At 45.8% G+C, this 15,448-nt stretch overlaps 1 protein-coding gene and 1 pseudogene across 1 annotated transcript; both read left to right on the forward strand.

Annotated features, from left to right (window-relative positions):
- The first annotated feature begins 320 nt into the window (after window positions 1-320).
- Window positions 321-2,460, forward strand: LOC145490310 (uncharacterized; annotated as a pseudogene).
- A 1,204-nt stretch (window positions 2,461-3,664) lies between these two features.
- On the forward strand, window positions 3,665-4,918 carry LOC145478037 (uncharacterized). The gene has a single exon (XM_081455928.1). The coding sequence runs from the start codon at window positions 3,665-3,667 to the stop codon at window positions 4,916-4,918; it is 1,254 nt and encodes a 417-aa protein (XP_081312054.1).
- The last annotated feature ends 10,530 nt before the right edge of the window (window positions 4,919-15,448 follow it).

Consider the following 15,448-nt stretch of genomic DNA (forward strand, 5'->3'; position numbering starts at 1 on the left):
TTTACGAATGTTATAAAACCCAAATTTCGCCTAATATTAAACAAATTGGCTAAATCGCGATCAAGTGCAATCGGTTTTAACCCAAAATGTTTGATTACAAGCTGGCCAACAGGTTGATTTATTTCTGTTACAAGGTCATATTTATATTTTGCGAACAGACCGTCTATTTCTTTTGCCAAGCTTTCTAAATTATAATGTCCTGGGGGTAATTTACTAACTGACAAAGCTATATCTTTGTTTTTATCTCCCAAGGAGGCCGAACCTTCTTTTTTCAAAGTGTCCCAGCTGTTGAATAAACTACAAGATATTAGTTTCATGAAATGCACTTTCGGTATCGGTTCTTCAAAAGATATTGTCCCTCCGTTCTCTTGCGTGACAATAGTGAGAACAACCATTTTTATATTCAACAAATAAAATTGTGTTCAAATAAAATGTCGAATCGGTGGGACGATATCGATTAAGATCCCGGGTTTGATGATCCCAAGTTTTTGAAAAAAGAAGATGCTGCGAAGAAAAAGGCGTGGACAAACTTTTTAAACCGCTTTCCAAAAGCAGACAAAAGCAGGTTCATTTCACAAGAAATGATCGACGAGAAAAACAACGTAACCGCAGAGGTGTTTTTCAAAGAAAGCGAAGGCTCGCTTCAAAGCGTCTTCGGCTCAGACAGAAAATATTGGAGCGCTGAAATGAAAGAAGCGCTTGGTTTGGGAGACAGTGGAGGTTTTCCTTACCAATTGTCGCCACTTGGCTCAAAAGTCTCCCTGCCCATCCCTGCGGTACCTTTCGACGGAAAAGCGCTAAGCTTGAAAAAAATATTCGACGCCGAAATCAAAATCTACGTCACGCCAGACCAATATTTCACGACAAAATTCAGAGAAATATTCCAAACACCAAACTCAGGCACACTTCTGGAACCGAAGCGAAACACTGGTTAGGAGGGCCTGATATGAAATATTGGCCGCAACAGCTCAACTTCGCGGTTTTCTGCGCGACACAAGGTTGCGGAGTTTCTCGCGAAATCTTTGACAGTGGGATGAATCTCCCACCGCAGATAAGAGCTTTTTATATCTTCCACGTGTATTTCACGGTCAGGCGCATTTTGTACCAGCTAGGAGGAATTCAGAGCATAAGCGCTTTGCCCGAAGAGCCGACTTTCAACCAAATGAATAATCATTGTGACGTTGCTTCGTACAAAAGGATATGCGGCGAGTTCGGGATAGACCCCTCAAGCGACTTTAGGTTTACTTCGGGTGCAAATAGTGGTTTGGGGGTGTTGTATGTTGAGCCTTGGGGGGAATCGCCAACAAAAACAGATTATAAATATCCTGGGTGGAGCAAGTTTAGCGACGATGGTTGAGTTTATACGGCCTGATCTTTTTGGAGATCGGCAGTTCGACTGGTTTGCACCCAACACCGCGAATGGCTTGACCCAGGCAGGCCTGACAAGAATAAACCAGTCAATTGAGGCTTTCGTTTACAGCGTTCTGGGTGCACAAGTCAACGTCCGCAGCAGCATTCTCGGTTCTGGTGGCAGGGCGAAAGAAGCCCAAAGCGAGTTCCTGGTGCTGATGGAAGACGCGATCAGACAGCCCGACTTGGCCGCGAGCGTGCAAAGGTACCAGCTCGCGGTGGATCAAGCGAAGGTCAGGCTCCATCTTGCTGTAGCCCCAATGGCCTGGCTTATGCCCGCGCAAGTGATAATCAACACCGAAAGCACAATCGGTTACAACAACAAGCTGAAACAGGTGGTCTCCGGGATGAAACTGGGGGTCAACAACGAGGTAAACCCGGAGACAAAAAAAGCTGGGCTCAAACTCATGGCAGGCGGCCCGTCAAAAATTAACCCGCCCAACACCCATCCGTCCAACCCGATACACAAAGCCGCAACAGCCGAATCAAGGAAACCAGCTTCGTCCGAAACTCAACAAGCACAGGCGCAAAAAATAGAGCCCGAGGCTCCAGATAAAACGTCACAACACGAAATAAACAGAACAGCGGTAATTGTCGGTGTAGTTGGATTATCGGCGTTGCTGTTCATGGCTTGGCGGTAAGTTAACGCTGCTTCTTAAGAAATTGTTCTAACAAAAAGGCCACCGCGGCAAGAATAAGCAGCCAGGTGTGCTCGGCCAGAAACCCGACGACTTGGCCGGCGGCTTTGAAAAGAAAGCTCACAATCGAGCCAATCAGCCCGGGCAATGTGGAAGCGAGTTTTTCGCCGAGCTCTTTTAGCCCATTTCCCAAAGCCTTACCGGTGGCTTTCAAACCTCTGGTGAGGACCCCGATGACAGCTCCGATTGTGGTCCCGGCAGCAATAAATATTGCCGTTAGCGTCACCCCATATTTTTTGAAGATGTCTTTCACTCTTTCCCAAAGAGATATCTCTCCAGTGGCATCTCTCCCGATTTCTTCAAGCCGGGCATCAATTCGACGGATCTCTTTGTCACGCCAGTCCACTCTTTCTTCTGCCGCATCTTTTTCGTAAGGCGCCCGCGTCTTTATCGTTCATAATCTCAAGGTCGTTTTTCTGCGCCTTTTCCAGTTCTTCTTTATCGATTTGTAGAAGTTTCATTTCTCTTTCCATGAATTCATTTCTCGCACCAAGTATTGTTTGGAACTCTTTTTCTTCTTCGTCCAGTCTTCGTCTTTCTTGATCAATAGCTGAAATCTTTTTTTCGGCTTCTTGTTTCCGTTCGGGGGTAAAATCTGTTTCTTCATTATCCAACAACTTTCCCAATTCAAACTTCCTTCTCTGCTCAAGTGCTTCTTTTCGTTTCTTTATCGATTTGAGAGCTTCGCTCGCTTCTTCTTTTTCTTTTTCTGCAACATCTATCGCTTCCGAATCTTCCAGCACCTGAATATCTTCCTCCAACATTGATCTATCTTCTGCCGCTTGAACACTTCCCTAATAAGCGCTTCTTGACTTTTGATGTTGTGTTTCAAGACTTCCCATTTCTCTTTTCAGTTTGTCAATTTCCTCTTGTGAACCTTCTTCATTTTTAAGAGCTTCGATCTGTTGTTGTTTCTTTCTCATGTTTTCTCTTATTTCATCCATTTCCTTTTTATTTTTTTCCTTCTGCGAAGCCTCGTATTGCTTCTCTTTGAGCTCTTTTCGTTTTTCGTATACAGTTTGTTGAACCGTCTCGTATTTGGAAGCCCCGAGAGCCTTTTTTATTTCTTTCGGAAGGTTTGGATTAATCTGATCTCTTCCCCTTCTCCTAATTTTGGTAAACAAGTCATAGGTTTTTTTGCCAGCTCCAAACATTTTGACTTGGAGCTTCCCCGTCGAGCTGTATGAAACCTCAAGCTCACTTGAGCTCATATCCGGGTAGAAATCTTTTGTAGCAACCCACGCTTGTCCACTCAAGGTCTGAGCTCCGGTGAAAGGGGTTTCCGCGTAAGAAGTTTCAGGAAACCCGCTTTTTTCTTGCTGCATTGTCTGCATTGGAATTTCTTCTTTACCATTTGGCGTAGATGCATTTTCTGGGAAGAAAGGAGTCGTTTCGTTGGCATCTCTACCTTCATCATTGTCGTCATCATCATCATCCAAACCGTCTGGGTCATAAGCAGGGTTTTCAAAGCTTGTTCCTTTGTCATCCGCCATAGCGATATATTTCAAGCGTGTTATTTTTTAAATTAGAAAATAATCGCCGGTGTTTTATACACAATGTCAGTAGTGCCAGAGAGCCTTCGCCCTTCGCACAACGAAAAGACATTATACGCCATGAAGGCCGAGCGCGCGGTCAATCGAATCACCTTTACCCCCTCTGAGGCCAACCCCGGCAATACGCTGTATGTTTCCGTGCCCAAGCTGAACGAGAACGAGGTTCTGGTTCCGGGCTCGCTAGCGCTTGTCTTTGACATCGACCTTTCTGGAGGGCACGCCAACAACTTCCTCGTCCAGAACGTCACGCGGGCGCTCGTTGACAGGCTCGTCGTGAAGTTTGCGGGCACTATCCTGCAAGATACGGTTGGGTATGACATCTACAAAACTTTCGAAGACCTTTTTCTTTCGCAGGAAGAGCGAGACAACAGGATTCTCGAAGGGATTCAGAGCGAGGATCTATGCAAGATCCGCTCAGACGCGGGAGAGAAGAAAACTTCGGGCGTCGAAGCTGAAAACAAGCTGAACGAGGTGTACGGAAAAAAGTACCGGATCAGGCTTGACCATCAGATCTTAACCGACCACGGAGTTTTCTACCCCCAGGCCCTTTACAACGACCTCACGTTCGATGTAAAACTTGCTGAAGCTATACACGTGGTCAAAGGCTCCGACACAACCCAGCTGAAATACAAGCTGAAAAACATCCAGCTCGAGTACAAAATGATCCGCAGCAAGACTCTGGCAGAAGGGGCGCGAAGCGTTTACTCCAGCGGCAAAGAGTTCCTCTACGACCACGTGATGCATGACAAAGAGGTCACCTACAAAAAAAATGGAGACACGAGGATCAACATCAAAGTCAACGCCCAAAGAAAGTCACTAAAAGCCCTCCTCCTCCTGTTTGTAGAGCCGTATACTGCGGGCGACAGAGATTCAGAAAAATTCATCTTCCCGGATCTGACGAAAGTCAGTGTCACGGTCAACGGCACGCCAAACATGCTTTACAACAACGGCATCGAAGGCAAGGACATGTGGGAAGAGGCCCGCAACTTGTTTGTGAAAGAGAAAAATAAAACCGAGCACATGAATATGCCAAAATTTTACACCGAGGATAAGTTCGGGCTTGTGATTGATATGCGCTCCATGGCGGACCAAGAAATGCACGGTAGCGGCACGCGGATTGTGAACAGTACAGACGGTGTCCAGCTGGAAATCGAGCGGAAAGCCGAAGGCTCAGGCAACATGAAATGCCATGTATTCGTCATCTCAGATTCCCAGTTCAACCTTATGGAAAGACAGCTAGAATCTGTACAGTTTTAATATGGACCCAAGCAAGATACCCTTCAACGCTCTCATTATGGGGCCGACGAATTCAGGCGAATCAAGGTTTGTGGTGGACCAGATCTACGGCCCTTTCCGATTCAAGTTCGACTACATCGTGCTCATCTGCCCGACGTTCACGCACAACAAGACCTACCACCGGCTTGGCGAAAACGATCCAAGAATGGATGTGATAGTCTGCGATCAGCACGACGTGGAAAAGTGGTTGAAGCTCATGAGATGGCTTTCCGAGGGCACCAACACGCTCATAATTCTCGACGACTGCGCGGCCTCCAAAGATGTGAAAGGGTGTACAGGCGAGCTGGTGAATCTCGCCTTTTCTGCCCGACATATGGGCATCAGCGTTTGGACGCTGACCCAGAAGATGACCGGCATAACAGCTTCCTTCCGGGAGAACGTTGCGGCGATCGTCCTCTTTTACACCCCCTCGGCCAAGACTTCGAAAGCCATCTTCGATTATTACGCCGGCGAACTCTCCCTGGATGAGTGCAAGGTCTGGTTTCAAAGTTGAAAGAGCGAAAGTTCTCTTATCTTGTGTTCTCGCTTCACCACCGCTACGGGGTAAAGTTGTTTTGAATAAAAAAATGAAAGCTGTATATAGCCTTGCACAATGGCTGGAGAAGAGGTCACGTTAGCAGAAGTTATGAACCTTCTACAAACCGAGCCCGAGCCGTCGAGTGGTCCCGCAGGTGGCCTTGTTCCAACTGCTCCCGGACCTGACATTCCTGCTCTTCGCGAGCAGCTGGCCGTGCTGGTGTCTACAGGCGAAGCCAAAGAGGCCATCGGAGTGCAGTTAACCCACGAACAGGTGAAGCGCCTGAGTGACAAAGATGTCGAGAAATACACCAAACGCTACGAGACGTACGCAGGCTCAAAGACAAAAGAAAGCCTAATCGACAGCTTCATTTTTCTTGTATCCAAAGCGGTTGGAATGGCCGTTAACATCAAAGACATCGACGCTTACCAAAAAAAACTCAGAAACGACTACATCATAAACAAAGAGCTCTCCAATCTGGCCGGCAACCTCGCTTTGAAGTGCGGCCGGTTTCTTGCTTCGGCCAACGCGGCGCTGATCACCACAAAACATGTTGATTTTAGTCCACAGCTGTCGGAGCAGAGCCACCCTTCTCGTGATGAATACGGATATCCGCCTGAGGGCGTTGATGAAGTACCCGGCTCAGCAACTGCAAAATGACTGGTCACCAATCATCAACAACTGCTGAGGGCTTGCTGACAAAAACATTTTATTAATTAAACTTTTTTCATTTGCTTAGAATACACCTTTGTTTCAGAATGTCTACCGAACAATCCGAGAGCGCACCTCAGGTCGAGACCCAGACAGCACCCGCCGGTGATATCACACAGCAAGCGACAACACCGACTGCAACCACGCAGCGCGTAAAAAATCCAAAGCGTGCGGCTGCTGGAAAAATGGTTGCTGAAAGAACGCGGCTGGCACGGGAACAACAGAAGAAAGCAGCTGAGGCTTATCAGGCGGAAAACAAGGAAAAAGCCGCCACAGCTGCTCCCGAGCCAGCCCCTACAACAGAAGGCGAAAGCCCAAAGTGCGGCGGAGAAAAAAATAGCAGCCTCAGCACCACTCAATGGCTTGCTGTTGCCAGCATAGTCGTTTCACTGGTAGGGATTTATTACAAAGGGGAAGAGCTCAAGGGTATGGCCAAGGCTGCATTCGACAAGAAAACGCCAGAGCTCGCGCCTGAACCCGCGCGTGTTGAGCCAGAACCTGCTCGCGCGACACAGACAAAAGGATTTAAAAAAATGATTTAAACTTTTGAGTGTAAAGTATATCGCGATGCCAAAACTTCACATTGCGCATTTTCTCTTCGATACAGCCGCAATTTTTGGTATAGGGCTTGTATGGTACGACTTCAACAAAAAGGTTTATGAAAGAGTCTCCCATCTTCTCGACATAATGTGGTGTGAAACGGACCAAGAAAAGGAAATAAGAAGAAGAAAAGAAAAAGAAGAAAGAAGAATACAAGAAGAGATGAAAAGGATAGAAGAGAAGAAAAGGATAGAAGAAGAAGAAGAATAGACAGATTAATTTTGTTTTAAACTTTTGTTATTTCCTTATATCAAACGCACCATGTCCGACAACAAGCTTGTCAAGACCGTCATTGCAACCGTCACCGCAACTCTCACGGGATTAGCCGCGGGCATCGGCTGGGCCGCAAAAAAGGTTGTGAAAGAGAATTTCACTTCTGATCCCAGCAGCAGCCCGATGAATTACGTGAAGTTCACCGCCGTCATGGCGGGCAGCATTGCGCTCAAACAGTACCTCGAGGACCAAAAAATCCTTCCCACCAGAGTTTGAAATTTTTGATTTGAAAGAAGGACTCTAATATATAACACCATGGCGAGCATCGCGATTATGGTTGGCTGGGCTGTGGTGAACGCCGCGGCTTTTATGGGTGGCAATTATCTGGCGAGGGCGCTTGGAGGTGGCGACAAAGCTGCACTTGAAGAAAAAAAGCGCCATGACAAAGCTCTTGAGGCGTACCAAGCTGCCTACGCCAAATACACGCGCGACCGCACCAAACTTCTCGACTGGATTGCGACCAACGCGCAAGTAAAGGAGCAGGCCAAGCAGAATTTCACCAACACCGACTATGCCTTCAAACTCTAGAACCAGGCGCATCCTGACGAACAGATGATACCCCCAAAGGAGCCCAAGTTCTCAGATTTCTATCAGCCAAGCGAGCAGCAGAAAAAGGGTGAACTCATGTTCGTGGGCGCCGGGGCGCTCGCTCTGGGCTACGCAGCCTTCCGGTTCCTTTAAACTTTTTTACACCTTACTTATATGGACGCTAAACTCGCAAAGATATACTACGGCCCCGGGGGCTACTGGAAAGGAATCGCTGCGATAAAAAAATTAGCCGAGGCCGCCAAGGTACCTGAAGAAGCTGCAAAAAAGTGGTTAATCAGGCGAGCGCTCTGGCAGATATACCTCCCCGTGCCGAGGCGAATTCCTCGACCGAAATTCGACGTTCCCACACCCGACAAGGTCCACCAGGCGGACCTTCTTTTTCTGCCGCACGACAAGCTACCTCGCGGCCGCAAAGTTTACAAATACGCGCTGACCGTTGTCGACGTGGCCAGCCGCTACAAAGAGGCCGAACCCCTGACTTCAAAAAATTCTGATGAGGTCGCCCTGGCCTTTCAGAAGATTTACGAGCGCTCGCCTCTGAAATGGCCTCAAATGCTGCAGGTTGACCCCGGGCGCGAATTCATTGGCGCTGTCACAAAAGAGATGGAAAAGCACAAAACATATATCCGGCGCGGGCGCGTTGACATTCACCGCGACCAGGCCATTGTTGAACGTTTCAACCGCACACTGGCTGAGCGCTTGTTCGGGCACCAGTACGCCGTGGTAATGCGACTCCCTGAGTGGCAGCGGTCCACTGCCTGGGTGAAAAGACTTCCTGAAGTTGTTTCGGCTTTGAACAACGAGGTCACAAGCCTTATCGGCAAGAAACCCGCCGTTGCCATCAAAGAAAAAGCTGTTTATGCAAGGCCATCGACATCTTATTCAAGGTCTGTTGGAAAAAGCGAAAAAATCCTCCCCTCTCTTGTCCAAGTTCGTTATCTCTACCAACCCGGAGAGCTTGAAGGCGGTGTAAAAAGAGCCACGGATCCAATCTGGTCTTTGAAAGTTTACAGCATTGAAAGATCTTTCACAAAACCGGATCAGCCCTTTCTCTACTATCTGCGCGACGGTCCCAAGCGGGGCTTCGTGCGTGAAGAACTGCTCGTTGTCCCTCCAAACACGCAGTTGCCCCCTGAGCAACTTTGAAACTTCGGCTTCCAACTCTCTTCCGTGAATGCGCACAGGATTTTTTTGTTTTGAAGAAAAAGAAATCTATTATATCTCGCCATGTCATCCGTTGTGGACATCGAGAATTTTCTTTACCAGGCCATTGAGTTTTCCGCGAAAGAAAAAGGGAAGAGCATCAACGAAGAAGTCAAGTATTTCGCAGAGCGTTTCAATGAATTTGTTCTCGGCCACGGAAAAGAACTTTTCTTGGTTGGCGAGGCGGCCACGGAGTATGAAGACGCTCGAGAACAATACAAGAACGCACCCATAGAACTTATCGACTGGATCGTGGACAGCTCGCGAGATAACAAGATTTCTCTCATAAATTTTATGAACTGGCACCACCACCCTCCAAACACGCCTTCGGCTGCCGCGAACTAAATGTGAAACTCGATTGGTTCGGTATGAATCCCGTTGGGCAGCACCACGGTCCCAAGCGCGGCTTCGTGCGTGAAGAACTGCTGGTTGTCCCTCCAAACACACAATTACCCCCAGAGCAACTTTGAAACTTCAGCTTCTAACTCTTTAAGTTCATCATCCGTTCATGTAGGAAATATATCAAAGCTGGTGTACCCGTAAGCTTTTGTATGGATACCATCGTCACCTATCCATCGCTTTGAATCAAACGGCGAAAGCGAAATTTTGTTAAGATGCATGCCATAGATCTCATGCCCCTCGCTTCGAAGAATGTTCATTCCATGCCATAGCTGCTTCGCACCGAAAAGCGTTTCCTTGTACTGTTCATGCGTTATTTGTTTCTTGACAACGCTCTTTTTTACGCCCTTCGCTTTTTTGATATTTTTTTCGTCCGCCTTCAAGATGGAGTACATTTTTGGTCTCATACACACGCACTCTGCTATGGGGATTCCGGCGCACTCGTCTTTCATCTTGCCCAAGACCTTTTTGTTGGTGTTTGAGTAGAGTGGATGATCCTTCGGGCAGTCGCTCGTGTCGTAAAGGTCCATGTTGTTTTTCATGTCTTCGTAGACGTCTTCTGTTTCGATCTCGACAAGAAGGCTGTCGGTGTCCGTGTATAGCAGCTCGCACTTTGAGCCGTACTGCTTTTTAAGCTCATTGTAAAAGAAGTCGTACATCAGGATCTTGCTGTTGTCAAGGATCGTCATCCCTGTGTAGACCGGCTTGTTGAGAAGCAGCTTGCTTTTTCGCATGTCGATTCCTGCCATGTCGTTTGAAAATAAAACATGCCTTGAGTACGAAGGGCTGGCGATCAATTTCCTTATTTTGTCCGTCTCATTGCTGCGCACTATTTTTATGTCAACACGGTTACGCAGGTTTTCCATGGTTTTCCCGAAAACTGAGTTGTTCATGAGCTTGTAAAAGGTCTTTTCAAAGTCGCTGTTCGCTGTCTTCCTAAATTCTGTGTTCATCCGGATGTAAGGCTCCATCCAGCATTCTTGTTCGAACTCAAGGACCTTGTGCACGCGCTTCAGTTTCATGCCCTGCTTCAGATAAAACTGCAAGTTCCTGTAATGCACAACGTAGTTCTTTTTGTCCTAAAGCGTCAGTAGCAGCTTCTTGCCTTTTTTGGTAAGTCCGACATCCACTCTTTTTTCACGACCTTTTTCTCCGGCGCCAGGGGATAGCTGTTGTGCTCCTCATGCAGTTCTGCTGGATATTCAAGATCGACCTCAAGAATCCAACCATTCTTCGCGTTTTCTTTTTTCTTTAGGATCTCCTCCTCTGTGGGCGTAACACGTTTCCATTTGAAATCTCTTTTCGGGAGGGGCTTGCTCATCGCCCATCCGTAAAAGTTGTTTGCGTCGAGATACATGATGTATTTTTTTGACTTGCTTGGGTCGTAGTCCGAAACTAGCGGGTTGTTTGTCTTAGCGTACCTCTTGCTCACCATGGAGATTCCGCCCCGCATTTCCCTTTCCATGAAGAGATGCATTTCAAGGTCTGTGAATAACTCAAGCTCGACCCCCGTCTTTTTCAAGAGAGCGTCCCAGGAGAGGCCTGGCGACGTGTAATGATGCGCCGGATCTAATCCGTACTGCTCTTGGCACAGGTTTCGGAAGTTCTCAAAAACGTCCGCCAGCAGCGCGACATCCGTTTTCACGTAAAGATCGTGATAATCGCCCAGCGTTTTGCATCTGAAAGCCTCCCAGACAGCCTGCGCGTGCTCGTACTCTTCGTCTGTTATGTGCTCGTCGTTAAGCTTGCTGTAAAACTTCTCTTTGTCCGGAAGCCTTGTCTCGCCGAATCTTCCCCATGAGTCAATGTACTCGTAATGGTAGATCCCTTTTTTGTAAAGCAGGTCGCTGCCTTTCGAAATCGTTGATGTTATTTTCAATGACTCCTTCGGTGTTGCGCTTACAAGTGAATCAAGGGTTCCTTGCAAAAAGTTCAAGCTGTCGATAAAACGCAGACCTCCGACCGAAAATGTGATGTATTTCTCCATGTTGTTGGTGACGCATTTCACCTCTCTCTGCAGCTGCGACATCGCTTGCACCAAGTGGTGCGCGTCGTAGCCCCTCAGGTTGTGGAATACAACTGGTATTTGGTCCGTCTTGGGATTTATTCGCAATTTATTATTGCATTCGGTGTGCGCGGCTCCGCGGTACCTGCCCGTTATGTGGCAATGGTCCTTTACCGCGTCTCTGAAGTTTTTCTGAAGTAAAGGGTTTCCGCAGTACTTACAGTTCTCCTGTGATTTCGCTTCCAACTGGTCTTTTTTGTCTTCCAGTCTTTTTAACCTTTGAACGCCCCATTTCTGCTCTTTCTGTGCCATGTAGAAACATTTTTTGTGGCCTTGGCCCCAATAACTGCATTTTTCACTGCCTTCTTCACCGGCTTCTTCGATGTTCCAAACAGGTAAAGAATCTAAGAATTCGTCTTTTATCAGACTTTTGTTACAAATGTGGCAATCAGTTGTTTTTTTGAAATTTTCCCAGTCTTCGGCCGTCATCGCAATCCGCTTTGGGGTGGCCAAACTCTCTCTTATTTTCACCTCTTCCTGCAGAATGTCACTTAAAAACTTTCCCACCGCGTTTTCACCCCTGTAAACTTTTGACCCTGAAACTTCACCGTCGCTTCTCACAACTATGAAAGAATACCCGCATGCCTCGTGCCGCTCGGTCTTCTCTGTGTAGCTTTTTTGCATTCTCTCACGCTCACAGCCCGGAATCTTTCTGACAAGAGCCTCAAAGTCCGCATAAATCACGTAGGGCATCTTCATCTGTTTTTTGTAGTTTTGGAAGGATAGGATGTTTTCCCCCTCCTCTGGCATCACGATCCTTGTCGGCACGCCGTTCACTCCGTTGCAATATTTTTTTGTGACTCACGAGCAAGTCTGCTCTTGAGAAACCGGTTAAGCACAGCATACAATAGTGCTTTGCGTTTCTGTTCCTGCTCTGATCGAATAGCAAAGCGCTTTCTCTTTTTACGTAACAATAGTGCTGAATTTCCCCTGACTCAATTAACATCAGGTTTATCCGCGGCACGTTCGCTTGTTTTTTGCTTATCTGGTGCACAATCACACAATCGTTTTCCCAGCCAAATACGTTTATTGCGAGGTTTGCGTTTTGCGCCTCGAGCTTTTCTATCTGTTTTACCGGTGTTGGGAAATCGATGCCTCTGTAGTTAATACCGTCGTTAGCCGGATATTTGCTTGGTCTTTGCGGGTCTTTCCCGTCTTTTGGAGGGAATAAAGCGGCTCTGAGTGCCCACTTCAAACATTCGTTATCCTTGTTTTTCACGTTGATTATTGCCTTCTTTTTTGCCAGTTTGGCTGGAAGAGGCAAATAGGTCCCTCCGCGAAGTGGCTGGTAGCGTGCAACATTCACGTACGCGATCTGTATCTTTTCAACTTCCCATCCTGATCCTTTCTCAGACCAGTGTTCTATTTCTCTTTTTGCGTTTTCAATGAATTCATCGAATTTTTGTTTTATCTGTTCCTCATCATTCCTTTTGAAAACGTGCGGTTTGTCGTCTTTAAAATAGTGTTTCACCGTTTCTTTCTATTGAAAACTTCGGACGAATATCTTGCGGCAGCCATGTCTGCGTATATACTGTGCATATACTTGTTCAACAGGAAAAATATTCTGGCGCACTTTTGTATATAATCAGTGCAGGCATTTCTTCAAGAAAAAGAATTTGTGTGCCGATTGATTGCAGACGTTACAGCTTCGCTGCACCGCTCGCGCGCTTTTATTTTTGTGACACACACATGTAAGGTGAGGGTTCTGGTCGCTGATTTTCTTGCAGCCTTTCCCCGAACCCCGGGGTGGGGTGGGGTGGCGGGGTTCGGGGAAAGGCTGCAAGAATTTCTGCGCCAGAACCCTCACCTTACATGTGTGTACAAAAAAGAAGCCGCTTTCATTTCTGGACGGTTTTTACGTCTCTTCAGTAGCAGTTTAATATTTTTATTTGGTGAGCATTTTATGATATTCTTTTCAGTCCGATACTTTAAAAGGTAAAAAGCATAAAAACTGTTCAAATGTTATTTGAAGACTGCGTGGCACCAAGTTAAAGTGCAACTTAATTAAATCAGACTTTTAACGTGTCAGAGAGGTTTTTTTTCTCTTTCTTTCTATTTTCGGTGAAGTAGTGTTGTTGCGTTGCGTTGTGTTGTGTAAAAAGGGTAAACCAGGGGCGGGGGAGAACACTCTGCGACGCCTGGCACTTTTTTTGTGTTTGGATCATCCAACAAAAAGTGACGTCACATCCGGTAAAAAAGCGGGCTGAGCGGCAAAATAAAATTTGACTGCGACATAATCGTTCTCCCTGTAAGTAAAACAGCAATATTTCGCAATCGGCGGGATATTTCTAACGTTTTATTTGGCCATGATAAACAAAATTTTGTCTTCTTCCTCGCCATATCGTTTGTTTGAGGAACAGAACAATTATTTATTCAAAGAGACGCTGTTTTGAAGGCGTGTGTTTTTACGAAATGTCGTCGTTTCTTCGTAGCTGAATTCCACAGGAGTCATCGTTTACGTGGAAATAATGAATTCTAGGTAAGTTGCACTCAATTCAAATATCCTATTCTCTTAGGTAGGCATTACACTGAGAGAAAAGCGCAATGTCAGTTTTCTACCCGTGGGAGAACCTATTTAACAGAAGCCCATTTTTTGAAAGTTACCATTGACAAACACTTGAGAGTATTGGAGAGCTGTTAATCGTATCACACTGTAAAGATCCACACACATAACGGGGCGGAACTTTCCTGCCAATCGACACTAACTCAAATTCTTGTTCTTGCTTGTGAATCAAACTGGCATTATAGATTCTGTTACGATTTGTTAAGAACCTAAAACGAGATATCTTAACGTTTCCCTTGGTAATCCCTTAATAATGGTAAACGCTTCCTTTAACATGTACGTAAGCAGGTCGTGAACCCCTTAAATATAAACAAGAGGATATTTTTATGGGCGATTCAGTAATCGGGGCATGTCGTGTTTTTTTTTTTTTTAGTTATAATGTAATTTCTTTTTCTTTTTCAACAGTGTTAAATGTCAGTGACACTATAAAGTTTCAATACACCCCCCCCCCCGATCCTCTGAGGTCAAGCATGCATGCACCTTTAATTGCTTCGATTCCTTTCAATTGCCTTGTTTACAGACCAAGTTCCCTATCTTTTAATCCCTAACTATCAAATGTCTTTGCAACTTATTTTGAAAGGTTACTTAGACATTTTGCCCTATTTTCAGTCTGCTTTCTCTATATAAGCTTACATCAAGACATTTCAGTTCCAGGGAATGAGAGAACCCTAGCAATTCTGACAATTCTCTCTCATAGAGTTCAATTATTTTAATTCATCACGCTTTCAATGTGCGATCTTAACAAACTGTTTGCAAACAGTAATGAAATATCATGCCCCGACACCCAGCCATAAAAGGAAGTCTGGGAACAGGTAATAGCAACAACGACACAACCAGGCTGGTGAATGTTACAAGCTATTATGAACTCATGTCTGACAATGATGAGTGACCATGAAGCATGGTGCGGTGAAACTGAACAACCAGACTGCGACTGACATTGCTAGTGTTAGTCTTGTGAAAGTGATTGCTAGCTAGTAGTGTCTGTGAACTTGGACCAGACCAGAAAAGAAAAGGTTCCATACAAGAAGTTGACTGAGAGTAACAAGTTTGTACTCAAAAACTGAAGAAGCTGCCTGATCAGACAGTCTTAAAGCCAGCTTCATCGCAACTTGTCAAGAGTTCCTGGATTGTGTATGTGGAAGGACTCCATGTAATGACATATATCGGGAAGCTCTGCTCAAAAGTTTTCAGGCTTCAGATATAACTATTAAAGGGTAAGGGATTTCTGACAAGTTGAATTCAGGTGTATAATGAAAGGGTACTTAAATCTTTCTTTTAGGGATTTCCCTTCCTCTAGTTCTAAAATGTTGTTGATAATCTCTCATTTACTCTCATGAGCCAGAATGAGGGGATTCTGATATATTGTTCAAAAAGATATTTTAAAACTACTTTCTAAGGGTTTAGAAAAGGGATACAGTATTAAGGGGTTAGACCTTGAGGTGGAGCTTCCCCATTTAAAACTATGTAGAATACCCCCCCCCCCCCCCTCCCCCTTCTCCTTGTGTAACAAGGATGTTCAAATTGTGTTCTGGCAAAAAGCAAAAAAAAAAAAAAAACAGTGCCAATTTAAGAGATTGTGTGATTCTCAATGTAAGTTCCCATTTGTATTTT

Source organism: Orbicella franksi, chromosome 1 (assembly GCF_964199315.1).
Source record: "Orbicella franksi chromosome 1, jaOrbFran1.1, whole genome shotgun sequence".
NCBI lineage: Eukaryota > Metazoa > Cnidaria > Anthozoa > Scleractinia > Merulinidae > Orbicella > Orbicella franksi.